At 53.8% G+C, this 27,181-nt stretch overlaps 1 protein-coding gene across 6 annotated transcripts in view; it reads right to left on the bottom strand.

Annotated features, from left to right (window-relative positions):
- NCAN (neurocan) overlaps positions 1-17,726 on the bottom strand; it is a 41,472-nt gene extending 23,746 nt beyond the window's left edge. For 2 of the 6 annotated variants that reach the window (XM_077978498.1, XM_077978499.1), the window contains exons 1-9: positions 17,620-17,726; positions 12,986-13,065; positions 10,704-11,105; positions 5,584-5,758; positions 5,346-5,473; positions 4,512-4,805; positions 2,382-2,969; positions 1,807-2,174; positions 819-1,248 (exon numbers count right to left, since the gene is read on the bottom strand). In XM_077978498.1, the coding sequence (XP_077834624.1) occupies positions 819-1,248; positions 1,807-2,174; positions 2,382-2,969; positions 4,512-4,805; positions 5,346-5,473; positions 5,584-5,758; positions 10,704-11,105; positions 12,986-13,058 (2,458 nt within the window). In that variant the 5' untranslated portion in view covers positions 13,059-13,065; positions 17,620-17,726. Of the gene's footprint in view, positions 1-818; positions 2,175-2,381; positions 2,970-4,511; positions 4,806-5,345; positions 5,474-5,583; positions 5,759-10,703; positions 11,106-12,985; positions 13,066-17,619 lie in introns of all 6 variants that reach the window. The other 4 variants (XM_015123427.3, XM_002808182.4, XM_077978496.1 and 1 more) reach the window with 2 other exon arrangements.
- Positions 17,727-27,181: the final 9,455 nt, after the last annotated feature.

Genomic DNA, 27,181 nt, shown 5'->3' with positions numbered 1-27,181 from the left:
TGAATTCCAGTTCCCATTCACATTTGTCCAGGAAACCGTCCCTGCCACGCCTCCTCCCTCTGGCCTCGCCTGGGAGGCGTCTGTGTCCTGCTCTGTCTTCCCCAGACTCGGGGAATCCTGGAAAGCCAGCCCCTGGGCGTCACACCACTGTCCAGCACAAAGCAGATGTAGACATGGCTTGTAACTGAACTCATTCCCTAAATCAGACTCTACTCAATGCCTCGCCACTCCCATATTTTGTTTTTGTTTTTATTCTGTTTGAGATGGAGTCTCACTCTGTCACCCAGGCTGGAGTACAGTGGTGCGATCTGGGCTCACCGCAACCTCCGCCTCCCGGATTCAAGCGATTCTCATGCCTCAGCTTCCCCAGTAACTGGGATTACAGGTGTGTGCCAACACACCTGGCTAATTTTTATATTTTTAGTAGAGACAGAGTTTCGCCATGTTGGCCAGGCTGGTCTTGAACTCCTGACCTCAAGTGATCTGCCCATCTCGGCTTCCCAAAGTGCTGGGATTACAGGTGTGAGGCACCGCACCTGGCCACTCACCACTCTCAAATTTTGTTCCTTGGGATGTATGCTCTGTGTCCAAAATTGTTCAAGTGCTACTTCATCTCCTGGCCTTTGCCAGTACTCGTTCCTCTGCCAGGAATGTCATTTCTGAAATTCAACTCCACCCGAAAAGCTCCTACCTCCAGCGTCATGCCCCACTAGAAAGCTTCCAGATCCTCAGGGACAACCATTCCTCTCTGCTCTGGGCTCCCCCAGCCCCTGCCCCCCAAGCCCTGACCATTCAGAGTCCTGGGACTCTGTACTCACCCTCCTCCGCACCCTCATTCGTAGGGGTCCCTGACAGGGCTGGCTCCTCTCCACTTGCCACCTCCTCCCAGAAGCTCTCTACGCCTGGACTCCCTGCCAGGACCTCCAGTTTGAAGTCCTCTATGCCCAGGGTGACAGGCAGCAGGGTGCTGGAGGGGTCCCACGGTACCGTAGGCTCCCCTGAGGAAACTAAGGCAGACTCGCCCACACTGGCTGCAGTCGGTGTCCCAGGAGGAACAGCCGGTTTCCCCAGGGGGCTGCTCTGATGAGGAGGCGCTGAAGTTCCTGATGTTCCCTGGGTCTCCACCTGATCCTCTGGCTCTGGGTGGGATTGGGAGCTTGAGGAGGCCAGTGTAGACATGGCTGGAACTCCAACCTTGTCCCCCTGCTCGGTCGTGAGGGACGTCACAACGCTTGTATCCAGGGCCACCTGAGGGCTCAAGGTGGTGCTTTCAGCTTCTTCAAACGACTGGGATCCAGGTTCCCAAATTCCACTAGCATCACTGGGGGCCGGCGTGACTGTGGAATCCTTGGGATTCACAGTGGGTCCTTCATCTGTAGCAACCCAAGGCTCCAAACTCGGGGTGACTTTGGGTACCAAGAAGACTCCAGGGGTTCCCGAGGGGGCAGATGGGGAGCTTGCACCCGGCCCTTTGCTGTACACTGAGGGCCAGGGGTCCTGTACCTCATCTACAGTGGCCTGCAAGCCAGAAGTGGGGCTTTCTGCTGTGTCGAAGACCCCAGACTCAGATCCCGAGATGCCCCTGAGGCCCGTTAGCTCCGTGGCAGTCTCAGTGGGGACAAAACCTACAGCCACATTCCTGTTTACAGAAGGCCATGGGCTGGAGCTGGGGTGCTCAGCTTTGTGGACCTGAGCAAGGCCGGTCTCCCCAATTTCTCTGAAGTCTGCCCTGGGGGACTCAGGTGTTGTGGGCATGGCCTCTCCACCCTGTCCTGTCGGGGTCGAAAAGGGAGGCAGGGAATACACCTCGGTCTCCGCAGCAGGGGAAGGTGGAGCCGTGGCCGTGGCCTCACCATGTCCCTCAACTCTACTGGCCTCAGTGGAGACGGAGGTAGGGTGTGGTAGCATCCACTGTTTGGGACCACGCAGCATGGCCATCATAGGGAGATCTGGGGAGGTGGCCAAGGGGGATGCCTCCCAGGGGGCAGGGCTGGGAGCTGAGACAGTGGCCTCCAAGGGGGACCAAAACAGGTCTGGGGTGGCTGGCCTGGCACTGGGGACCTCGGCTTTCTCTAACTCCGGGACAGGGGCCCTGCTGTGGCCTGAGATGCTGGGTGGGACCATGGTCGGGGGCCACAGCCAGGGCTCTGGGGAGCTCTTGCCACCAGCAGAACCTGCAACAACATCAAGGCAGTCATTACAATGATCTCTCAGCAGCCCCTTTGGTGGGACTCCAGGCCCAATGGAGAGGGGGCTTCTGAGGCCAGAGCACCCAGCTGGGATTCACAGCTTCCTCCCTCATCCTGAGTGTAGCCATGGCTACTTCTCCACCCTCACCTCCAGATCCCCAGGTAGGTCCCGCCTCCCCCAGAGCAACTCACCAGCTCTAGGCATATCCACCTCATTGGTCAGATCAGCCCAGGGGCTCCGGCTGTGGCCACTGCCCCACATCTCTGTGACTGCCATGGCCAGCGGAGGCTCCACTTGGTTCCCCACGGCCTCTGAGGTTGGGGGCTGGGCGCTGGCCTCCATCCCCTCCTGCAGCCCCGGCTCCGGGTCCTGCTGCTGGAAGTAGCGCCCATTCAACCCTTTGAAGCGCCCCCTCCTCCTAGCTGTAGGGTCAGTTGGGGCCACCTCCGTGTGTGAACTTGCTGTAGTGCCTGCCCCCGTGTCACTAGGGCTGGGGGCCACCGTGCTTAGCCACACTTCCCCAGTGGGCCATGAGGCCAGCATGGGGTTGCCAGGGGTAGGGCTGAGTGTCTGTTGAGATTCCTGCTTCTCCGCCAAGATCAGGGGTTCTTCTTCCCCACTGGACACCAGAGGCTCCTGGAAGTCAGGGGTGACCACCTCTTCCTCCTCCAGGGTGGGCTCCAGTTCTCTAACTGGGGGCCCCTCTGCTGACAGAATCTCCCCCTCATCCCCAGAGGATGGGGTCTCTAGGTCTCCATGTTGTGATGTGGGGTGATGAGCTGTGGGAGTAAGCAGAAGAGATTGTGTTAGGCCCAGGGGTGGCCTGGGAAGTTCTGCTTGAAGTCTACCCACTTTCCGGCATGCTGCAGCACAAGCCTCCTGTGCACCTCTGTCTCTCCTAAGTGGTTTCTGAGATTTCCCCAGCCTGAGAGAGGGAAGTGCAGTCTTCACCTCCACTGTTGAGGCTGGGGACCACCTGAGCCACGGTCAGGGTCAGAGTCAACTGGCTGCAGTGAGGGCTATAAGAATTTGGGCCAGGCGCGGTGGCTCACGTCCATAATCCCAGCACTTTGGGAGGCCAAGGCGGGTGGATAACTTGAGGTCAGGAGTTCAAGACCAGCCTGGCCAACATGGTGAAACCCCGTCTCTACTAAAAATACAAAAATTAGTTTGGCGTGGTGGCGCATTCCTGTCCCAGCTATTCGGGAGGCGGAGGCAGGAGAATCGCTTGAACACGGGAGGCGGAGGTTGCAGTGAGCCGAGATCGCACCACTGCACTCCAGCCTGGGTGACAGAGTGAGCCTCCATCTCAAAAGGAAAAAAAACAAAACAAAACAATTTGGCTCATGGGCAAAGCTCAGGCAGCGTCCAACTCTCATGAACTTGAGTCGGCCTGTTGAGGGGTTCAACTCAACTTTGATGACGGATCCTCTCCTGGTACAAGTGGCGCCCAGTGGGCATGGTATGCCCGTTGGGGCAGCTTACTTAGAGGACTTGACTCCTTTGGGGTGATGCTTGCAGCTTCCAAAGCTGTCCCCACTGTCCCCCAACAAGGGCAAGTGTCATCCCTGCTCCCACCCCCGGTGTGGAGCCCAGAGGTGGCCAATTGAGGCATAATCTCTTCCACGGGGGTGTGTATGTGTATGGGCGTGTCTCTACGTAGAATATGCCCCACCCAAGGGTTTGTCTTTCAGGGTTATGGGGCCTCCGGACCTCAGGAGATACAGCCCACCCAGCAAAGATGATTCCCCACCACAGTGGCCTCCTCTGGAGCCCTGTTCTTTTTTTTTTTTTTTTTTTTTTGAGACGGAGTCTTGCTCTGCCGCCCAGGCTGGAGTGCGGTGGCCGGATCTCAGCTCACTGCAAGCTCCGCCTCCCGGGTTTACGCCATTCTCCTGACTCAGCCTCCCGAGTAGCTGGGACTACAGGCGCCTGCCACCTCGCCCGGCTAAGTTTTTGTATTTTTAGTAGAGACAGGGTTTCACTGTGTTAGCCAGGATGGTCTCGATCTCCTGACCTCGTGATCCGCCCGTCTCGGCCTCCCAAAGTGCTGGGATTACAGGCTTGAGCCACCGCGCCCGGCCATGGAGCCCTGTTCTTTCCCTAGGACCGGGCTCCTAGGGAAAGATTTGTCGTAAGGGGTGTGGCCTTCGCCCGGGGGCGTGGCCCTCACCCAGAGACTTGGCCCTCACCCAGGGACGTGGCTTATCACAAAGTGAGCTTCCACGTGTCTCTCTGCCTTGGCTTGGCGAGGCTTTCAGGGGCGTGGCCTTCGCCAAAGTGAAAGCCCTGGGGGAGCGGCCACCAGGGGACGCACGCACCTCGGAAGCAGTAGGCGTCGAAGCGCGCGGCGGGCGAAGGAAAGCCAGTCCGGTTAGCGAAGCGGTAGACGGTGCGCACGCCCGGGGCTGGGCCCCCGCAGCGCCGGCGCGGCGTCTGGATCGGGTAGCGCACGCTGCCGTCGGCCAGCCAGCCTGGGTCGCACTGGTCCAGGCCCTCATGCCAGGCCAGGTGCAGCTGTCCCACCGAGGCCAGCGCGGCACCCTGGCGGCGGCACTGTGCACGCGCGCCAGCCAGTGTCAGGCGGCGGGCCGGGCCCACGTAGAAGACCTCTCCTGCGGGAAGGGCGGGTGGAGGTCAGGGGGGCTGGGGAACCCTCCCCTGGAGCCCAGGAAGTGGGTCCAACTCCAAATAGTCCCGACCTGGACGTTAGGGTGGTGTTTAAAAGAGACGGTGACAACCGCAGCTCTGCGTCCAGCTCCGGGACCATCGTTGTCCTTACCTCTCATGCAGAGCTAAGTCTCTTTTTACAAATGGAGTAACTCAGGCACATGGGCAAGTCGGGCTTCAGGAGAGGGAGGGGCTCGGTGAAGGGGGCTCACAGAGGAGGAAGCAGGTAGGGACAGGGAGGCAGGCAGGGGACAGGAGATCAGAGAGGGAAAGAGGATCAGAGAGAGGAAGGGGGCAAAGGGAGGGAGGGGGACTCAGGGAAGCATGGAAAGCTCAGAAAATGGGTGGGATCATGTCTTGGTTGCAGGTTTAGAGAGGTATAAGACAGGAGACTTGCATAAAGACCCGGGAGGATGGGAATTGGGGAGAACGATAGAGGCTCAAAGAGAGGCGGAGGGGCCGAGTCCTGCCAGTCCCAGACTTACCCCCTAGCTCCCGGGCAAAGCAATACACATCGTAGAGTTCCTGTGGGTTGCGTCTCCCATAGCTCCGAACCCCTGGAAGGCTGCTACGGTCACCATAGCAACCAGGACGGGACTGGGTGATAGGATACCTGACAACACAAGGGGAGGGTCCCTCTCAGATGTGTACTCCTGGAGCCCCCAAGGAACCTCCTTCCCCATGGGCTAGTCTTCATCTCCCTGCCCTGTGTATCCCCCTCACCGAACAGTGCGGTCAGAGAGCCAGCCAGCATCACAGTTGTCAAAGCCATCCTCGAAGGCAGCCTGTAGATGCCGAGGGGCTGCAATGATGGCTGAGCTGAGATGGCAGGCCTCCTGGGCCTCAGCGAAGGTCAGTGCATAGCGGTCCTGGGCTGCCCGGTAGTGGAACACAACACCTGTGGGGGAACATCCAGGATGGGGGGGCAGTCGACTTATGCTGGAATCTTCAAGAACAGACCTACCTCTTGCAGAATGACTCCCCACTCCTGTCTGATAATAATAGACCCACATACAGTGTGGGTCGAGGGTGGGAAGCAAGATCCATATGCCCCCATTTTACAGATGAGGAAACTGATAACAATGGCCATAAAGGGTTACAAGTTAGCAAATATTTACAATGTGAAAAGCATTTACAGCCGGGTGTGGTGGCTCACTTCTGTAATCCCAGCACTTTGGGAGGCCAAGGTGGGCAGATCACTTCAGGTCAGGAGTTCGAGACTAGCCTGGCTAACATGGTGAAACCCTGTCTCTACTGAAAATACAAAAAATAGCTGGGCGTGGTGGCACACGCCTGTAATCCCAGCTACTCAGGAGGCTGAGGCAGGAGAATCGCTTGAACCCAGGAGGCGGACGTTGCAGTGAGCCGGGATTGAGCCACTGCACTCCAGCCTGGGAGACAGAACAAGACTTCATCTCAAATAAATAAATAAATAAAACATTTTTAAAAAGAAAAGCATTTGTAAGCATTATCTTATTGAACTCTTACAACAAATCTGATTGCTTCCAGAGGAGGAAACTAAGGGTCAGAAAGGTTGAGGGACAGGTCCAGGGCCACGCAGCAAATAAGAAGCAGAACCAGAATTCAAATTCAGAGAGATCTGACTCCAAAGATAGCACTCTTCATGCCCAGGGTTAGGCCCTGGAGGTGGCAGGAGGTGTGGAGAAGGCTGACAGAGAGATTCTGCCTTTTAGGAATTAAGTGCATGTGCTGATAGGGAAGTGTAGGCAGCAATGGAAGATCAAATGTGGTTCTTGCCTGGCCTGGAAATGTGGTCCTGGAAGGCTTCTTGGAGGAGGTGACATGTAAGCCAGGATATGAAGCACCAGTAACAGGCTCACTGTGATTCAAATTCTGATTTAGGGATGAAAGAAATGGCTGAACAAGACAAAGAAATGAAACACCTTGTTCTGTCTTATCCTACTGAGAGCCCTTGTGTCCTCAGCATTGGACCAGTACAGAATAGGTGCTCAATAAATGTTTGGCTGAATGTCTGGGCACAGCAGCTCATGCCTGTAATCCCAGCACTTTGGAAGACCGAGGCTGGCAGATCACTTGAGGCTAGGAGTTGGAGACCAGCCTGGCCAACATGGTGAAACCCTGTCTCTACTAAAAATACAAAAATTAGCCAGGTGTGGTTGTGTGCACCTGTAATCCCAGCTACTCCAGAGGCTGAAGCAGGAGAATCACTTGAACCCACGAGGCAGAGGTTGCAGTGAGCCAAGATCGTATCACTGAACTCCAGCCTGGGTGAAAGAGTGAGAATCTGTCTCAAACAACAACAAAAAGAGTTTGGCTGAATGAATGAAATTGAAGTCACCTAGATGTGGAATTCACTTGCCTCACCCCCAATCAGTTTGTTGTTGTTGTTGTTGTTAGCTTTTATCAATTTTCAGAAATAAGACCTTTGAAAGGGGATGATTTGTTGACCCCATAAACTATATGGTGAGACACTGTGTCCCCAGTTCACCGTTTGGGGGTATGCAGGTTAAGACCCAAGACAGGAATCAGGGACTTGCCCAAGGTCAATGTAAGTTAAGGGAAACAGATTTTCCAGCAGGAGTCCACAGGATGTTTGCCGTGCAACAATCCATTCACTGAGTCATTTATTGAGCATCTACTGTGTGCCAAACCCTGCTCTTTATTTTTAGTTTTTGACTATTTATTTATTTATTTGAGTCAGGGTCTCCCTCTGTCACCCAGGCTGAATGAAGTGCAGTGGTGTGATCTCGCTCACTGCAGCCTCCAACCTTCCAGGCTCAAGCGATCCTCCCACCTCAGCCTCCTGATGAGCTGGGACTACAGGTGCACACTAACATGACCTGCTATTTTTTTTTTTTTTTTTTTTGAGATGGAGTCTCGCTCTGTCACCCAGGCTGGAGTGCAGTGGCGCAATCTCGGCGCACTGCAAAGTCCGTCTCCCAGGTTCACACCATTCTCCTGCCTCAGCCCCCTGAGTAGCTGGGACTACAGGCGCCCGCCACCACGCCGGGCTAATTTTTTTGTATTTTTTAGTAGAGATGGGGTTTCACTGTGTTAGCCAGGATGGTCTTGATCTCCTGACCTCGTGATCCACCCCCCTCAGCCTCCCAAAGTGCTGGGATTATAGGCGTGATCCAGCCATGCCCTGCTAATTTTTTTTTTTTTTTTTTTTTGAGACGGAGTCTCGCTCTGTAGCCCAGGCTGGAGTGCAGTGGCCGGATCTCAGCTCACTGCAAGCTCCGCCTCCCGGGTTCACGCCATTCTCCGGCCTCAGCCTCCCGAGTAGCTGGGACTACAGGCGCCCGCCACCTCGCCCGGCTAGTTTTTTGTATTTCTTAGTAGAGACGGGGTTTCACCGTGTTATCCAGGATGGTCTCGATCTCCTGACCTCGTGATCCACCCGTCTCGGCCTCCCAAAGTGCTGGGATTACAGGCTTGAGCCACCGCGCCCGGCCCATGCCCTGCTAATTAAAAAAAATTTTTTTTGTAGAGATGGGGTCTCACCATCTTGCTCAGGCTGGTCTTGAACTCCTGGGCTCAAGCAATCCTCCTGCCTTAGTCTTTCAAAATGCTGAGATTAGAGGTATGAGCCACCACATCTGGCTTATTTAGTTGTTATTATTATTACTATTATTTTTAAGACGGAGTTTCACTCTTGTTGCCCAGACTGGAGTGCAATGGCACGATCTCGGCTCACTGCAACCTCCACCTCCTGGGTTCAAGCAATTCTCCCGCCTCACCTCCCGAGTAGCTGGGGTTACAGGCATGTGCCACCATGCCTGGCTAATTTTTGTATTTTCAGTAGAGAAGGAGTTTCACCATCTTGGCCAGGCTGGTCTTGAACTCCTGACTTCATGATCCACCCGCCTCGACTTCCCAAAATGCTGGGATTACAGGCTTGAGCCACTGCGCCCAGCCATATTATTATTATTTTTGAGACAGGGTCTTGCTCTGTTTCCCAGACTGGAGTGCAGTGGCATGATCAGGGCTCGCTGCAGCCTTGATCTCTCGGGACTCAAGCAATCCTCCCACCTCAGCCTCCTGAGTAGCTAAGACTACAGGCACATACCACCATGCCTGGCTAATGTTTTGGAATTTGGAATTTTGTAGGGACAAGGTCTCACTATGTTGCCCAGGCTGGTCTCGAACTCCTGAGCTTAAGTGATCCTCCTGCCTTGGTCTCCCAAAGTGCTGGGATTACAGGCATGAGCCACTGGGCCCCCATCCCTGTTTTTTTGTTTTGTTTTGTTTTTAATAGAGACAGGGTCTTGCTATGTTGCCCAGGCTGGTCTTGAATTCCTGGGCTCAAGCGAGCCTTCCTCCTCAGCCTCCCAAAGTGCTGAAATTACAGGTGTGCACTACCACACGCAGCTCAACAAGAATTTAATAAAGGAATTGGTTAAATAGGTATTTGAGAACTGTTCTTGCTTAATATTTAATATACATTTTTAATTAACTTACTTTTTAAAAATTGCCTCACTTAGAAAAAAACTTGTTTATTTTACAAGGAATTTTTTATTTCTATTTTAAATAGAAAGCCAGTATCCTTTGTCTTACATAAAATCAGATAACCATAAAATTGACTCCAAGCAAAATCCTGCCCAGACGGAGGATGCAGTGAGCTTAGATAGCACCACTGGACTCCAGCCTGGGCAACAAGAGCAAGACTCCATCTCAAAACGAAACAAAAAAAAATCCTGCCTAGATAATGTGGCCCCCAGAAGTCTGAGCTGGAGACTTCTCCCTCATAGCTAAAAAAGAGAGGTGTTGGCCGGGCGCGGTGGCTCAAGCCTGTAATCCCAGCACTTTGGGAGGCCGAGACGGGTGGATCACGAGGTCAGGAGATCGAGACCATCCTGGCTAACACAGTGAAACCCCGTCTCTACTAAAAAATACAAAAAAACTAGCCGGGCGAGGTGGCGGGCGCCTGTAGTCCCAGCTACTCGGGAGGCTGAGGCAGGAGAATGGCCTGAACCCGGGAGGCGGAGCTTGCAGTGAGCTGAGATCCGGCCACTGCACTCCAGCCAGGGGGACAGAGTGAGACTCCGTCTCAAAAAAAAAAAAAAAAAAAAAAAAAGAGGTGTTAAAGATAGTACCCATACCCACAAAGACTTCGTTTTTTTTTTTTTCTTTTGAGGCAGTCTCACTGTGTTGCCCAGGCTGGAGTGCAGTGGCTCGATCTCAGCTCACTGCAACCTCCGCCTCCTGGGTTCAAGCAGTTCTCCTGCCTCAGCCTCCCAAGTAGCTGGGATCACAGGCATGCATCACCATGCCTGGCTAATTTTTTTTTTTTTTTTTAAAGACGGGGTTTCACCATGTTGGCCAGGCAGGTCTCAAACTCATGACCTCAACTGATCTATGCGCCTCGGCCTCCCAAAGTGCTGGGATTACAGGCACCATAAAGACTTTATGACTTTATCAGAAGAATTGAAGGGGAATCCCTGTTCAAAGGGTGATTTCTTTCTTTCCTTTTTTTTTTTTTTCTTTTTTTTTTTTTTTTTTTTGAGACAGAGTCTCCCTCTGTCATCCAGGCTAGAGTGGAGTAGCCTCAACCTCCCGGGCTCAAACAATCCTCCCACCTCAGCCTCCCGAGTAGCTGGACTACAGGCATGTGCCACCAATGCCCGGCTAATTTTTGTATTTTCTGTGGAGACAAGGTTTCACCATGTTACCCAGGCTGGTCTCAAACTCCTGTGCTCAAGTGATCCACTCACCTTGGCCTCCCAAAGTGCTGGGATTACAGGTGTGAGACACCACGCCAGGTCTCAGGGAGCGATTTCTAAGGTGACATTTGGTGGGTAGGCACCAGGTTCATCCCTCCCTCTCCCAGCTCCCCAGCCCCTCCTTTGCCCCCAGCTGACCTGTCACCTCCAAGGGCACCAGGTCTTGCTCATCCTCGATGCCCCTCACCACCTGGCAGCGGTACAGCCCAGAATCACTGGCCCTCAGCGGCCCCAGAAGTAGCGTGGCGTTGACTCGGCGCCGGGGGTAGGCAGGTAGTGACACTCGTCCCTGCCAGCTTTTGGCCACCCTCACGACGTTGTCCTTGGCCACCAGGATGGGCAAATCCTGTCGCTGGCCCGATGCAGTCCGCACCTTGGTCCACTTTATCCGAGGGGCATCTCGGGCTGCGCTTGGCCGTGGCTGCAGGGTAAAGAGACAGGGCAGGGCCACCAGCTCCGCCAGCGCAGCCCGCACGGACCCAGACCCCAGCTTCTGCATGTGGAGCCCCCTTTCACTGGCATCGGCGATATCCTGTGTGCCTGGGTTGGAGAAGGTGGAGAGAGGGCGTGACTCAGAGGCAAGAACCAAGCAGGAACTGCTATTTCCCTCTTTTAAATTTTTTTTTAAAAAGGGCTGAACCAGAATTCAAACCTAGGGCCACTTGACCTCAGAATCCAAGCAGTGACTGGACACGATGGCTCATGCCTATAATCCCAGCACTTTGGGAGACCAAGGCGGGCAGATCACCTGAGGTTTGGAGTTTGAAACCAGCCTGACCAACATGGAGAAAACCCTGTCTTTACTAAAAATACAAAATTAGCTGGGTGTGGTGGCTCATGCCTGTAATCCCAGCTACTCGGGAGGCTGAAGCAGGAGAATTGCTTGAACCTGGGAGGCGGAGGTTGCAGTGAGCCAAGATCGCGCCATTGCACTCCAGCCTGGGCAACAAGAGCAAAACTCCGTCTCAAAAAAAAAAAAAAAAATTATTTTTAGAGATGGAGTCTCTATCGCCCAGGCTGGAATGCAGTGACATGATCACAATTCATTACAGCTTCAAGCTCCTAGGTTCAAGCAGTCCTCCCATCTCAGCCTCCCAAAAGTGCTGGGATTATAGGTATGAGCCACTGTGCCCAGCCCCTTATTATTATTATTATTATTTTATTTATTTATACTTTTGAGATGGAGTCTCGCTCTGTCTCCCAGGCTGGAGTGCAGTGGCATGATCTCAGCTCACTGCAACCTCTGCCTCCTGAGTTCAATCAACACCTCAGCCTCCCAAGTAGGTGGGATTACAGGTGCGTGCCACAATGCCTGGCTAATTTTTGCATTTTTAGTAGACGAGTTTCACCATGTTGGCCAGGCTGGTCTCCAATTCCTGACTTCAACTGATCCGCCTACCTTGGCCTCCCACAGTTCTGAGATTATAGGCGTGAGCCACCACACCGAGCCTTATTATTATTTTTTTGAGTCTGACTCTGTCACCCAGTCTGGAGTGCAGTGGCATGAGCTCGGCTCACTGCAACCTTCGCCTCCTAGGTTCAAGCGATTCTCATGCCTCAGCCTCCCGAGTAGATGGGATTACAGGCATGTGCCACCACACCTTGCTGATTTTTGTATTTTCTGTAGAGATGGAATTTCACCATGTTGGGCAGGCTAGCCTGGAACTCCTGACCTCAAGTGATCTGCCTGCCTCTGCCTCCCAAAGTGCTAGAATTATAGGCATCAACCACTGTGCCTTGCCCCTCACTTTATTTTTATAAGGACAAGGATTTTACTCCAGTGCCACTGACTCACTGTATGGCCCCAGGAGAGGCATTTTCCTTCCCTGAGTCCCAGTTTTTCCGAAAGGTAAAGCGAGAGACAGCTAATGAAAAGGAAATGGTGTTTGCGGAGTACTGTCTTTATAACAGGCACTTTATAGCAATCAGCTCATTTGATTTTCATAACCATCTGCAGAGTAGCAATGTCTCATTCTCTTTGGGGAAAGTTGAGGAAACTGAAGTTCAGAGAGATCATTATGCTTGCCTAAGGTCACAGACCAAATATGTGAGGGATTTCTAAAATCTGGGCTCTTGACCACCAGCAGAGGCACCCAGACCTTTATTTCCATTGCTCCACCCTTGGCAGACATCACGAATCAATCTCTGCACTATTCTCATTTCTTTCTTTCTCTCTCTCCAGTTCATCTGAGCAAAACGATGAGAGGCGGGAATCTCCAGCTTCTGCTGACAATGACTAAAAATAACCTCTTAGGTATCTTGTTCGCTTTTGACTGTTCAAAGACCTTTTAAAATCTATTCTCATCTTATTCTCTATCCCATGCCAGGAGACCAGCAGGGGAAGGCTCTGGAACTCAAAAGCTGCCCCATATTGTCCATCCCCCAGACCCCAATCTCTCCCTCCCCACAAACCAACTCACCCTGTTCCCCAGCCACAAAGAGCAGCATCTGCGGCATCAAAAGGCCCAAGGCCCAGACAAACGTGGCCCCCATCCTGGATCTGGAACAAAATGGAAAGGGAGGGAGGAGTGAGCCATAACCCAACCCTCCCAGATATTCAGCATGGCAGGACCAAACTCCCCCACTCTACAGATCAGGAAACCAGGGCTCAGAGAGACCAGTGTGTTATTCTAGGTCACAGAAGGAGCCGGCAAAGGGCTGAGCCAGAATTCGAACCCAGGGCCACTTGACCTCAGACGCGGTGGCTCACGCCTATAGTCCCAGCACTTTGGGAGGTTGAGGCAGGAGGATTGCTTGAGGCCAGGAGCTTGAGACCAGCCTAGGCAACATAGTGAGATCTCATCTCTATTAAAAAATTAGCTGGGTCTGGTGGTGCACACTTTTGGTCCCAGCTACTCAGGAGGCTGAGGTGGGAGGATTGCTTGAGCCCAGGAGTTCAAGGCTGCAGGGAGCTATGATCGCACCACCACGCTCCAGCCTGGGTGACAGCACAAGACTGTCTGAAAATAAAACAAAACAACAAAAAACAATGTAAGCAATGAAGTCTGTGGTCAGAAGCCTGGGTACTATCGTGAATCAAATCTGGAATTGACTCACTGTTCCTTGTGTGTGATCTTGGACAAGTTGCTTACCTTCTCTGTGCCTTACTTTCTCTGTGGATCAGATGGGGATAACATCAGGTGGTTGAAAGGAACGGATGAGTCAATATATATAAAATGCTTAGAACTACCTCATGCAGTAAGGGGTACATTTTAGTTGCTGCTATTATTATTACTGACCTTAACACAGCCAAGACTGAAATATCATTTTTCAAGTCAGCCTCCTCCATCAGACTAGTGTCTCCTAGAGGGCAGCAGTCCATCCCAGTCCTCCCAGCATCCCCAGTCCAGGCAGCAGGCTGGCCTCTAAGCCATCCTTTAATCTGGGTTTGCTGGCTGACACGATTCGCAGCTTCAATTCCAGGATTTGGTTGTCACCAAGATTCTATTCTTGGTTTCTGGGATTTTGGAGGAGCCGCCAACTCCTAGCTGGAGGAAGGGGCTCACCCCTGCCCACCCATCCTCCTCCTGACTTCACACAGCCCAACAAAGATGCTTCTTAGGCCCACAGACAAACTTCAATTGTGGGTCCAGTTCCCTATAGGGGCTAGGACCCATAGGGATAAAGTGGACAATTATTAAGTGCCTACTGTGAGCAAAGCCAGTCGTTGGGACACAGCAGTACATTTCCTGACTTCACATTCTCCCAGAGACTAGGAATCCTGGGGAGGTGGTCCCTCCCCGAAACCTCCCACCCCTGCCAATCCCCCTCACCAGGCTCAGGAGGTGGGCGCAGATGGAAAATTAGAACATCATTTGCAAACCCAACCCTTGCTCCCTGCCCCTATAAGAAATTATCCTTGAGGAAGGGGTGTGAACAGAGTCCAGAAGGGGAGGTTGTAGGGGACAGCTGTCCCCTTCCCCAGTTCTCCTTCCCAGCTGCCAGAGTTCTCGGATGGGAGGCCGGCCTGGGACCTGTCCGTGGTGCTGAACTGTGAGGCGGCAACGCGGCGGCAAAGCCCACCTGGTCCACCCCTGCCTCCCGCCTGCCAACAGGATGCCTCGGGGACCAGAGATGGCTAGAGGTTTGCCTCAGGCTGCACAGCAGGGTAGAGGTCAAGGCCAGACCCTGGACCGGTGCTCCCAACTACCAACTTGTAAACCTCAGTAACCTCTGCCTTCATCTCAGGCTGTTCTCATTTCTTCCCCTTGGAACTCCAAGCAAGTGTGCGGTCCCCTCACGGCTGTTCTAGGCCTGGCCAGGTATTAGAGAGAGACAGGACTCCAGGTTGCACCTGCCCCCAGCAGGGCCTTAGGAATGGACAAGGCCAGAGAATTCTCTCTTTCTCTCTGTCTCTCTCTGTCACACACATACACGTACACGCGTACACGCGCGCGCACACACACACACCCCCCATTAAGAGGTCAGACTACATCCAGATAGCCCTGCTTCTAATCCAGGACTAGCTGCTTCCATCTCTCTGTGCCTCAGTTTCCCCACCTGTAAAATGGAGATTATCCAGCAAGTACCGCCTACAGCTACTGTGAGGACGAAATGACCTAAGACTTGCAAAGTCCTAGAAATGTTAAATTTAAAAACAGCTCTTTAGACACAAAGCCTCATGTATACACTAAAAATATACTGAGGTTGCCCAACATGGTGACAGACACAGTTTCAGGTGCACACTCCCCACACACACCCTCCCACTCCCTTCCACTCGCACCCTCACACACCCACACCCTTCTCTTAAAATACCTCCTCCCCAGGGCGGCCAGAGATGAGCATTTACACAGCTGTCTGGGGCCCGTGCCCTCATGAATAATGTACGAGCCTCATGCATATGCAAGCAGGGGCCTGCGGGGTGCTGGAGGAGGGGCAGCTCAGATCCATGTGAATGTGTGTGTGTGTGTGTGAGTGTGTGTGTGAGTGTGTGTATGTGTGTGTCCCCTCCTTCACTTCACCCCCATCCCAAGTCTCGGTTAGCACTGAATGAGGGTGAGTTTGCCAATGGGCATTTGTGAGCGTGACGGGGTGTGTGTCCGGGGTGTTGTGTCCTGACAAGGGTGTGCAGGCGGTTGTGCCATGTGGTGTGTGCATGTTGTGTGTGAGGGCCTGCAGCAGCTCCGTGCACCGGGTGGAGCACATGGGACCTAGTGTGATCTGTGGTTGTGTGTGGGTCTGAGTGTCCCTCGGCAGGGGGCTGTGCGCATATGTGTGTGTTTCTGACCTGAGAGTCAGGGTGTATTAGTGTGCATGGGTGTGAATGTGGAACTCCGTGGAGGAGAAAGAGAGATCGGCTCAGTCATCACCCCAGGCTGCCCCTTGGGGACTTCAACCCGTGCTCAAGCTTTCCCTGTTAGTGCCCCAACTCTGAACACAGACCGCATTCCACACCCCCATGCCCAGGGTGCACACTGCCAATCGCATGGAAAGAACCCTTGGCCCCTCCAGATACACAAGCGGGACACACACAGCCACACACCCCAGACACAGACCCGGGGGGAAACACACACTCACACAGATTCACAGTGACATTAACAAAGAGAGACAATATGGGCACTTACAAGACAGGCGGCATGTCTTCTGCACAAAGACACACACCCACAGTCTCGGGCCCCCCCACATAAACCCCTTGATGAACGGAACAGCCTCAGACATAGCTCCTCACTCACTCACACGGCGATGCCAGCCCCTGGCACAAACTGAGATGGATAAATGTGGCCTCAGTGACCGATGGGCACTCATCATTTTGCCACATGGTGATGTGGCCCTCAGCACAAGTTTTCTGACAAAGACACAACCACAGTCACATCAGATTCACAGGGGACCCTAGAACCCCTGGGCATACTCCCCCTCCCCGCCTGTCCAGGGCGGACACACACACAAAACCCCCATATCCTTGAGGGGGAACTTTGATTTCAGAATGTCCATCAACCATAGTCCCCCAGTGGGGTCCCACAGTGCACCCACCCCTCCCTGCCCGCCCCGCCCCCACGTCCCCCGCTGGGGCCCAGAGCCAACCCTCTCCCTGGCCTGGCTGTTTCTCATTGATGCTGCCTGAGAGGAACAAAGCCCCGCGCGTAGGGATGGGGGTCGCTCCTGCCCAGACAGGGCCTGGGGTCCCAGCCCCTTACTTCCCAGCGTCTGTGCCCCCAAACCAAGCCAGGGCTTCCACACGTGTCCATATGGACAGGTGGAACTAAAGGGGATGGGGGTAGGGGTCTGTGTCATGCTGTAAAGACGTGGGAGGCTGTGAAGGTGCTGGGGGACAGCCCCCGCTCTGAGCTGGTATCCCTCACAGGTCCTGGGGATCCATAGCTGGGCGGTCTAGGGGACCCCCACCCAACATTCACCTGGGACACCCAGTGTGTTCCCTGGGATAAGGGACAACACCTCAACCCAAGGTCTAAGGGAATAACGGGGAACCACGTTGGGATGGGGCCCCCCAAGACCTCCTCCCTGAGTCAGAACGGACCTGACCCAAAAGGACAGGGAGACGGCAGGGCGCCCCTTCCCCATGGCCGTTCCTCTCAGCGCAGATACCTTTCCACTGGGCACAGGGTGATCTGGGGGGCCCCCTCCCCACTGCAGTCCGGCCCGGAATCCTCCATTCATCCGCAAATTGGGAATCCCCACTTAAAATCCTGGGGTGTCTCGGCTGAGATACGGGGGTGCCCTGTTCCAGAGTCCCCCCATTCGGCATCTGGGTGTCCTCTTCTTCTCTCCAAACTCGGGGGGCCCCTCCCCTAACCCTGTTTCCCATTGCTCCCTCCCCAACCCTGAGACCCACCCCCAGCCCGGCCCCCTCCCCACCGGGGGGTTGTCTCCGCATTCCACGGACAACCTTCCTCCCCAAATGTGTGTCCACCTGACATTCCCAAGCCCCCTCCCAGTTTACGCTCCCTCCTCAACCCGGGGCTCCCCTCCCCCGCTTCAGCCCCCTCCCCATTCTGGGGGCTTCTCCCTGGTCTCGTGTCCTCTCCCTAATCCCGAGCTCTGTCTCTAATCCCAAAGTCTTCTCCCCGCCAACACGGTCCCCTCACGGACCCCCCACCTGGCTCCTAGCTCGGACGCATCCCGGGGCGGTCGCGCGGCACAAAGGACGCTGCGCTGCGGCTCAGCTAGCTCCGCGCCGGGTCCAGCCCCTGCGCCCTGCGCTCCGCTCGCCCCAGCGCCGCCTCAGTGCTTATAAAGGGGCCGCGATGCCGCTCTGCGCATGCGCCCCCGCCAGCCAGAGGCGTCTGGCTGCGCGAGGGAGGGGGGCTCCCCTGTCTAAAATCCCCACCCCGCCCATTTTTTGGACACCCACCGCACCCAGGAGAAGACGGCACTGACTCTCCTCCCATCCTCTTTGCCCCAGGAACCGCGTTAAACGTCCCCATTACGCCCCAGAATGAGGCGGTCCCATTTTACAGGTGGGGAAACTGAGCCCCAAGGAGGCAAAGTCGCTTCCCAAGGTCACGCACAGAGGCAGAGCTGGGATTCGAACCTCGCCCTGCCTGATTCTCTAGGGCTCACGTTCAAAGCAGTTTTGGCTACAATTACTGGTTTACCCCATTTACAGAGAGGAAATTGAGGCACGGACAAGACGGGGAGACTCCTTGTTTACACAGCTGGTAAGAGGCATGCAGGGTGAGAGATCAGGTGTGTGACACCCCCGAGCTGTTTCCAGCAACTCCAGCCAGATTGTATCATTCATTCATTCACCTTTGTCCGATCAGCATTTATGGTGCTCTGGCTATGGACTGGGTACTGCTGTTGACACAGGCAGAATTTTGCTTTATGCAGAGGCATAGGCTTGTCCCTGTCATGAGACATGAGACCCCAGTTTTGTTTTTGTTTTGTTTTTTTTCTGAGACAGAGTCTCGCTCTGTCACCCAGGCTGGAGTACAGTGGCACAATCTTAGCTCACTGCAACCTCCACCTCCCAGGTTCAAGCAATTCTCCTGCCTCAGCCTCCCAAATAGCTGGGATTACAGGCACCTGCCACCACGCCCGGCTAATTTTTGTATTTTTAGTAGAGATGTGGTTTCACCATGTCAGCCAGGCTGGTCTTGAACTCCTGACCTCAAATGATCCGCCTGCCTCAGCGTCCCAAAATGCTGGGATTACAGGCATGAGCACCCAGCCTGGAGACCCCAATCTTTAAAGCCTAGATCCAAGGCTGGGCGTGGTGGCTCACGCCTGTAATTCCAGCACTTTGGGAGGCCAAGGTGGGTGGATCCCCTGAGCTCAGGAGTTTGAGACCCGCCTGGGCAACATGGGGAAAACCCTTCTCTACAAAAGAAAAATACAAAAATTAGCTGAACAGGGTGACCTGCACCTGTAGTCCCAGCTACTTGGGGGCTCAAAGCAGGAGGATCCCCTGAGCCCAGGAGGTCGAGGCTGCAATGAGCTGTGCTTGCGCCACTGCACTCCAGCCTGGGTGACGAAGCAATACCCCATCTCTAAAATAAATAAATAAATAAGTAAATAAATAAATAAATAAACGCCTAGATCCATACAATGGAATGTTAGCCATAAAAAGGAATGAAACACTGATCAGTGCTACAATATGGATGAACCTTGAAAACATGATGCTCAGTGAAAGCAGACAGACACAAAAGGCCAAATAGTGTATGGCTCCATTTACAGAAATGTCCAGGTCACATTGGGTGTGGTGGCTCACACCTGTAATCCCAGCACTTTGGGAGGCCATGGTGAGAGGCTCCCTTGAGGCCAGGAGTTCAAGTCTAGCCTGGGCAACAAAGCGAGACCCTTTTGTCTCTATAAAAAAACAAACAAACAAAAAGCAAAACAAAAAAACAATTATCCAGTCATGGTGGTATGTTCCTGTAGTCCCAGCTACACGGGAGGCTGAGGCAGGAAGATCTCTTGAGCCTAGGAGGCCGAGGCTGCCGTGAGGCGTGTTTGCACTACTGCACTCCAGCCTGAGCGACAAGACTCTGTCTAAAAAAAAAAAAAAGAAAAGGAAAAGGAAAGAAAAGAAAAGAAAGGCTCAGATCAGGCAAATCCATAGAGACAGGAGGCAGATTAGTGGATGTAGGGTCTGGGGGAAGGGAAATGGGGAGTGAGCGGCTGATGGGGACCAGGTCTTCTTTTAGGGTGATGAAAATATTCTGGATCTAGACAGAGGTGATGGTTGCACAATAACGTGCATGTACTTAACACCATTGAATTGTACACTTTATTTTATTTATTTATTTATTCTTTTGAGACAGTGTCTCACTCTGTCGCCCAGGCTGGAGTGCAGTGGTGCAATCTCGGCTCACTGCAACCTCTGCCCCCACGGTTCAAGCGTTTCTCCTGTCTCAGCTTCCCAAGTAGCTGGAATGACAGGCGCCCACCACCACGCCTGACTAATTATTGTATTTTTAGTGGAGATGGAGTTTCACCATGTTGGCCAGGCTGGTCTCGAACGCCTGACCTCAAATGATCTGTCCTCCTTGGCCTCCCAAAGTGCTGGGATTACAGGTGTGAGCCACCATGCCTGGCCTTGAATTTTACACTTTAAGATGGTGAGGTTTATGTTACATGTATTTGACCACCATTTAAAAAATAGTAATGAGGGCTGGGCTCGGTGGCTCACACCTGTAATCTCAGCACTTTGGGAGGCCGAGGCAGTTGGATCACCTGAGGTCAGGAGTTTCAGACCAGCCTGGCCGACACGGTGAAACCCTTTCTCTATTAAAAATACAAAAATTAGCTGGGCATGCTGGCAGACACCTGTAATCCCAGCTGTTCAGGAGGCTGAGGCAGGAGACTCACTTGAACCCAGGAGGCAGAGGTTGCAGTGAGCTGAGATCGCACCACTGCACTCCAGCCTGGCAACAGAGCGAGACTCTGTCTAAAAAAAGGCCGGGTGCGGTGGCTCAGCCTGTAATCCCAGCACTTTGGGAGGCCGAGGTGGGTGGATCACAAGGTTGGGAGTTCGAGACCAGCCTGGCCAACATAGTGAAACCCCATCTCTACTAAAAATACAAAAATGAGCTGAGCGTGGTGGCATGCAGCTGTAGTCCCAGCTACTTGGGAGACTGAGGCTGGAGAATCACTTGAACCCAGGAGGCAGAGGTTGCAGTGAGCCGAGACCATGCCATTGCACTCCAGCCTGGGTGGCAAAGTGAGACTTCGTCTCACACACACAAAAAAAGGCCACGAGGAGTGAAATGTGCCCAGAGAGGGCAGCCTTTGCCCCTGCCTTTCTTCCTGTGGTAGTGGTGTCTCTGTGCTAAGAATGGGCTCACAGCACTCCACCCTGTGTCCTACATCTGTGAGTGTGTGTTTGAGCATCTCTGAGGGTGGGTGTTCGTCTGGCAGAAGGATAGACAAATGAGGGACAAGATAGCTCTTCCACAAGATTATCAAAGAAAGGAGGCCTTGGCCAGGCGCGGTGGCTCACGCCCATAATCCCAGCACTTTGGGAGGCCAAGATGGACAGATCACTTGAGGTTAGGAGTTCAAGACCAGCCTGGCCAACATCGTGAAACCCCACCTCTAATAAAAATACAAAATTAGGGTGTGGTGGCGGATGCCTGTAATCCCAGCTACTCGGGAGTCTGAGGCAGGAGAATCGCTTGAATCCTGGAGGCGGAGGTTGCAGTGAGCCGAGATCAGGCCACTGCATTCCAGCCTGGGCAATAGAGTGAGACTCCATCTCAAAAAAAGAAAAAAGAAAAAAGAAGAAGAAAGGAGGCCGAGCACCGTGGCTCATGCCTGTAATCCCAACACTTTGGGAGGCTGAGGCAGGCAGATCACCTAAGGTCAGGGGTTTGAGACTAGACCAGCCCAGCCAACATGGCGAAACCCTGTCTCTACTAAAAATACAAAAATTAGCCAGGCGTGGTGGTGTGCACCTATAATCCCAGCTACTCGGGAGGCTGAGGCAGGAGAATCACTTGAACCTGGGAGGTGGAGGGTGCAGTGAACCGAGATTGTGCCACTGCACTCCAGCCTGGGTGTTAGAGCACAATTCCATCTCAAAAAAAAAAAAAGATTATCAAAGAAAGGGTAGGAATGAATGATGAATGAGGAATAAAGGGGGACCCCAGGGCAGCAAGGGGGGGTAGCCCTGGGGTACAGGATGATACAGCGGGAAGCTGCACTGACTGTCCAACTCTGTGTCACAGAGGAGTGATGGAGGTCAAGGATCCCAGCTGATGCGAGCTTCTGCAGGTGACAGCTGTGTCAGCAGCACCCAAACAGCATGAGATGACTAGTCGGTGAAGCTGGAGTGTGCTCGGGGGATGGCTGTGGCTCACACTGGGGAAGACACTGAGAACGGCTGTGTGACGTGTGTTGAGAACCAAGTAGCTCAGGCTCCACAAGTCTGGGATTCAAACCCCCTCCCTGCCGCTTGTAATCATGTGACTCTGAGTGAGCCATCTCGTCTTTCTGTGTCTCAGTTTCCCCATCTGAAATAGAGACAGGCTAGGTGCCAGTGCCTCACGCCTGTAATCCCAGCACTTTGGGAGTCAGAGGCGGGAGGATTACTTGAACCCAGGAGTTCAAGACCAGCCTGAGCAACATAGTGAGACCCCCATCTCTACAAAAATAATTTAAAAGTTAGCAGGACATGGTGGCACACATCTGTGGTCCCAGCTACTCAGGAAACTGAGGGGGAAGGATCGCTGGAGCCCAGGAGATTGAAGCTGCAGTGAGTCAAGATTGCATCACTACACTCTGGTCTGGGTGACAGAGTGAGACCCTATTTCAAAAATGAATAAAATGAAATAAAAAGGAGCGGCCAGGCATGCTGGCTCAAGGCTGTAATCCCAGCACTTTGGGAGGCCAAGACAGGTGGATCATGAGGTCAGAATATGAGACCAGCCTGGCCAACATGGCGAAACCCTGTCTCTACTAAAAATGCAAAATTAGCTGGGTGGGGGTGGTGCGCGCCCGTAATCCCAGCTACTCAGGAGGCTGAGGTAGGAGAATCGCTTTAACCCAGGAGGTGGAGGTTGCAGTGAGCCGAGATCGCACCACTGCATTCCAGCCTGGGTGACTGAGTGAGACTCTGTCTCGGGAAAAAATTAAATAAATAAATAAATAAATATGGGGGATAATTGACATCCCCACATTACCGGTTGCTCAGAGAATGAAATGGGAAGTAAACACACAGGTGGGGACTGCTGTTTATTTTACAGGTGCTGGGGAAACTGAGGCTCAGGGAGCTAGGATCACCTGCCAGAGGATGTACAGAGTGAGTAGAGACCAGGTGGGAGCCGAGGTCTGTGGGCACAGAGCTGAGCCCCAACCCCATTTATCCTCATCCCTCTGCTTCCCCCGCTTCTCCACTCCTCCCCACCCCTTGCCCCCACCCCCCGGCCCCTCGCTGGTGCCAGGACTGAGCTTAGACGGGCTGGCCTGGGGCCCAGGGGCAGGCTGTTGCCGGGGGCTTGAATGAGGCAACCTTGCCTGGGAATCTACTGGGCTCAAAGAGCTATTTATAGGCCTGAGCTGGGATTGGGCACCCCTCCCTAACCCTGAGTGCCTTCTCTGCACCCCCCAACCCACTGGGGCCCTGGGCCAGGGGCTGCTGCCAGTGGGGGAGGGGTGGGGAATGGGACTAGCAGACCAGAGCAGAGGTGGGGAGGGAGGCTGGACCCTCCAAGACAGCTGGGTCTCAGGGGTGGACAGTGCCTACAAAGTGCCTCTGAAGATGCCCAAGGTGACACATGGGTAAGTCACACACAATGCCACCAACAACCACTGACACACACAGTCACACTCCAGCCACACCCCAGCCACACTAACAGCATAGGTGGCTCACATGCAACCTCACCTGGCCACACACAGGTCCCACCACACACAACCAAACCTGACTATACACAATGACACCTGATCACGCACAACCACACCCAGCCAATGACAACCACACCCAGCCATACACAACCACACTCAGCCATACACAACCACACCCAGCCAATGACAACCACACCCAGCCATACACAACCACACCCAGCCAATGACAACCACACCCAGCCAATGACAACCACACCCAGCCATGCACAACCACACCCGGCCAATGACAACCACACCCAGCCAATGACAACCACACCCGGCCTATGACAACCACACCCAGCCAATGACAACCACACCCAGCCATACACAACCACACCCAGCCATACACAACCACACCCAGCCAATGACAACCACACCCAGCCATACACAACCACACCCAGCCAATGACAACCACACCCAGCCATGCACAACCACACCCAGCCAATGACAACCACACCCAGCCATACACAACCACACCCAGCCAATGACAACTACACCCAGCCATATACAACCACACCCAGCCATGCACAACCACACCCAGCCATGCACAACCACACCCAGCCATGCACAACCACACTCAGCCATACACCATACCCAACCAATGATAACCACACCCAGCCAATGACAACTACACCCAGCCATGCACAACCACACTCAGCCAATGACAACCACACCCAGCCATACACAACCACACCCAGCCATGCACAACCACACCCAGTCAATGACAACCACACTCAGCCATACACAACCACACCAGACCACACACAGGTTTCACCATCCATGCACAGTCAAACCTGGACATATACAATCACACTCAACCACACACAATCACACTTGGTCATGCACAACCACACCCAACCATATACAACCACACTCAGCCATGCACAACCACACCCAGCCATGCACAACCACACCCAGTCATGCACAGCCACACCAGGCCACACACAATCACATGCACAATCAACCTGGTCAGGCCACACAAAACCATACCTGGACTGGGCCACACACAAGTCACACGTGCTGCACAATCAAAGGCGAAGCTATGAGCTGGGCTGCACCAGAATCCCTCCACATGCAAAGACACCCACTGCTGCTCACACCCACAACACCTTCGCCTTCCTGCCAGCAGCAGACATTGGCCCCATGTTGCTCACACACAACCAGGTTTCTAGTTACAGACACACCCACAGGTAGTGAGCACACAACCATGTTCACACCAATACCACCAATGCCACCAACCCGGAGATCTGTAGCCTTTCCAGCCACTGTTACAACCAGCCACACACATGCAGCTCCTGGTGCTCCCATACATGCCCACCTGAATCTTTTCATACCCAGACACCCCTCCCACTCCCACTGTCACCTCCAGTGGGACCCAGGCTTGCATTACACCAGGACTCATAACCCCAGCTGGTACTGTGTGAGCATCTGTCTCCTTGGAGAGGGGTCCGGATGGGCCCCAGTAGATAAATCAGACCCAGACCTGCCCGATGGGGGTCTCCAGGCTCAGGGAATCCCATTAAACCCTCCCTGGCAGATACCCCAGGCTAAGACCTTAGGGAAACTATTATATTCATCTCCCAGTGGGGAAACTGAGGCTTGAAGCTATCTGAGGGCCATTCCCTGCCTTGTTCCAGGATGATGATATCATGGACAGAAGGACCTGTCTTCCGCACAGGTGGGGCTGCCTTCCCAGACACCACCAAGGCAGAGAGTCCCCACTGACCCAGACTCACTGTGTGACTGCAGCAAGTCCCTGACTCTTTCTAAACCTCCAGTTTCTCCCCAGAAAAATGCTGAACCTGAACCCAGTTAGGGGAACTCCAGAGTTAGACGGGTTTGCATCCCAGTTCCCCTTGGTGATCTTGGCCAAATGACTTTGCTGTTCTGTGCCTCAGTTTCCCCAAGTGAACCAGAGGAGCTGCTTTTGGACCTTCTAGAGCTCTCCCTGCCCTATTCCCTGGGGTGGGGGTGGGAGCTCTTAGTCTTTCCTCACTCAAGCGAATGAATGAACCACTTTTGGCTGCCCTGCTGGGAGCCCAGAGCTGCTAATTCCCTGGAGAAACAGGAGGCTCTTTCATGCCTAGGCGCCAGTGGGGTGAGGAGGCGGGAAGAGGGTATGGAGCTGGCCTCATACCCGTGGGCAAGGAGGCCACATGCCAAAGCCAGGAGTGGTGTGGAGAGCCCTGGAGCCATGCATATCCTCATTGGAGGGCCTTGGCTAAGTTGATGTGTCCTCAGCTGTAAAATGGGAATGACAGGGAGCAGCCACAGCAGGTTTAACAAGCCAATGGGTGGTGACGAAACGTGGCTTCAAGTCAGACACACAGTGGACTCTCAGTGAAAGTCAGCTACTGTTGCTATGTGTCAACCTGAAGAACCCAGAGTCCTCCAACAGTCCCATTAATAGAATTCCCCCATTTCACAGATGAGAAAACTGAGGCTCAGAGAGGTCAAGGTGCTTTTCTAAGGTCACACAGCTAATGAGTGGTCCAGCCAGGACTTGAACCAGATCTGGGCTCACCGGGGTCCCTGCTCTTCCTAACTTCCTCCGGGGGGGTTAGGTTGGGGGCAGGGTTTCCTGTCACCTCCAGCCCCAGCCCTGAGACCAGCGAAGTTGGGTTTGGATGGCACCAGACTCTGTCTAAATGCGGAAAGCCCCGGCAGGCAGGGGCTGAAGAGGCAGGCCTTCTGCTGGTGACCCAGTTTCCCCGCCAGCCCCCCGCCCCCCGCCGCCTGGGGTGGGTTTGAGCAGATGCTAGTAGGATGCCAGGAGGACCATTCCTCCAGCCCTTGAAGAAAGGGGCTGACTGCCAGACCATTCAGCTAAAGCCAGGAAAAACAGCCTCTTGCCAGTGGCTGCTCTGTCTTGGAACTCTCGATTCGTGCAGAACGGATGGTGTCCTGCCCTTTCTCCAACACCTTCTGTGACTTCTCCGGGCCCAGCAGGATGTGGCTCCACATATTTTATTCAAATTCATGGTCTTTCACCCAACTAGGCCTTTGCTTATGCTGAGTTCCCTGCCTGGAACACCCTCCCCACTCCAGATTTTCTCACCCTTGTGAATTTGTCGCCTGACCCCCTGTTAAGGCGCAATTATAATATCCCCTCTCCCAGGAAACCTTTCCTCTAGGTAGAGCCCCTGCTCCTTCAGCCCCATCTCTCCCTTGGGGCTAGGAGTGTCTACGTCTACCTCTGTCTTGCCCAGATCGGGGGCTCCTCTGGGACAGGGTTGGAGCTGAGGCCTCTTGCTGTCCCCAGCACCATCCAGCAGAAGACTGGGCATGAGAGTGTAACAGTAGAGGTTGCAGGAGGTGTCTAGTGAATCAATGAACCAAATCTTCAGCCTGGAATCTAAGGCTTTGTGTTTGGCAAACTCCTGTTCATGCTTCAAAACCCACCTTGCAGGCTGGGTGTGGTGGCTCACGCCTGTAATCCCAGCACTTTGGGAGGCCAAGGCGGGCAGATCGCAAGGTCAGGAGTTCGAGACCAGCCTGGCCAACATAGTGAAACCCCTTCTCAACTAAAAATACAAAAATTAGCCAGGCATGGTGGTGCGCACCTGGAGTTACAGCTACCTGGGAGGCTGAGGCAGGGGAATCACTTGAACCCGGGAGGCGGAGGTTGTGGTGAGCTGAGATCACACCACTACACTCCAGCCTGGGCAACAAAGTGAGACTCCATCTCGAAACAAAACAAAACAAAACAAAAATAACAAAAACACCCGACCTCGCATGCTTCCTCCTCCAAGAAGCCTTCCTTGATGTCCCAGCAGCATTTTCTGGGAAAGACAAACTTGGAGGCCAGGGCTCCTCTGTCCAAACAAGAACACAAG

The sequence above is a fragment of the Macaca mulatta genome, chromosome 19 (assembly GCF_049350105.2).
Source record: "Macaca mulatta isolate MMU2019108-1 chromosome 19, T2T-MMU8v2.0, whole genome shotgun sequence".
Lineage (NCBI taxonomy): Eukaryota > Metazoa > Chordata > Mammalia > Primates > Cercopithecidae > Macaca > Macaca mulatta.
The sequence above is the reverse complement of the archived record's forward strand: the minus strand, read 5'-3'. Positions and strand labels throughout refer to the sequence as shown.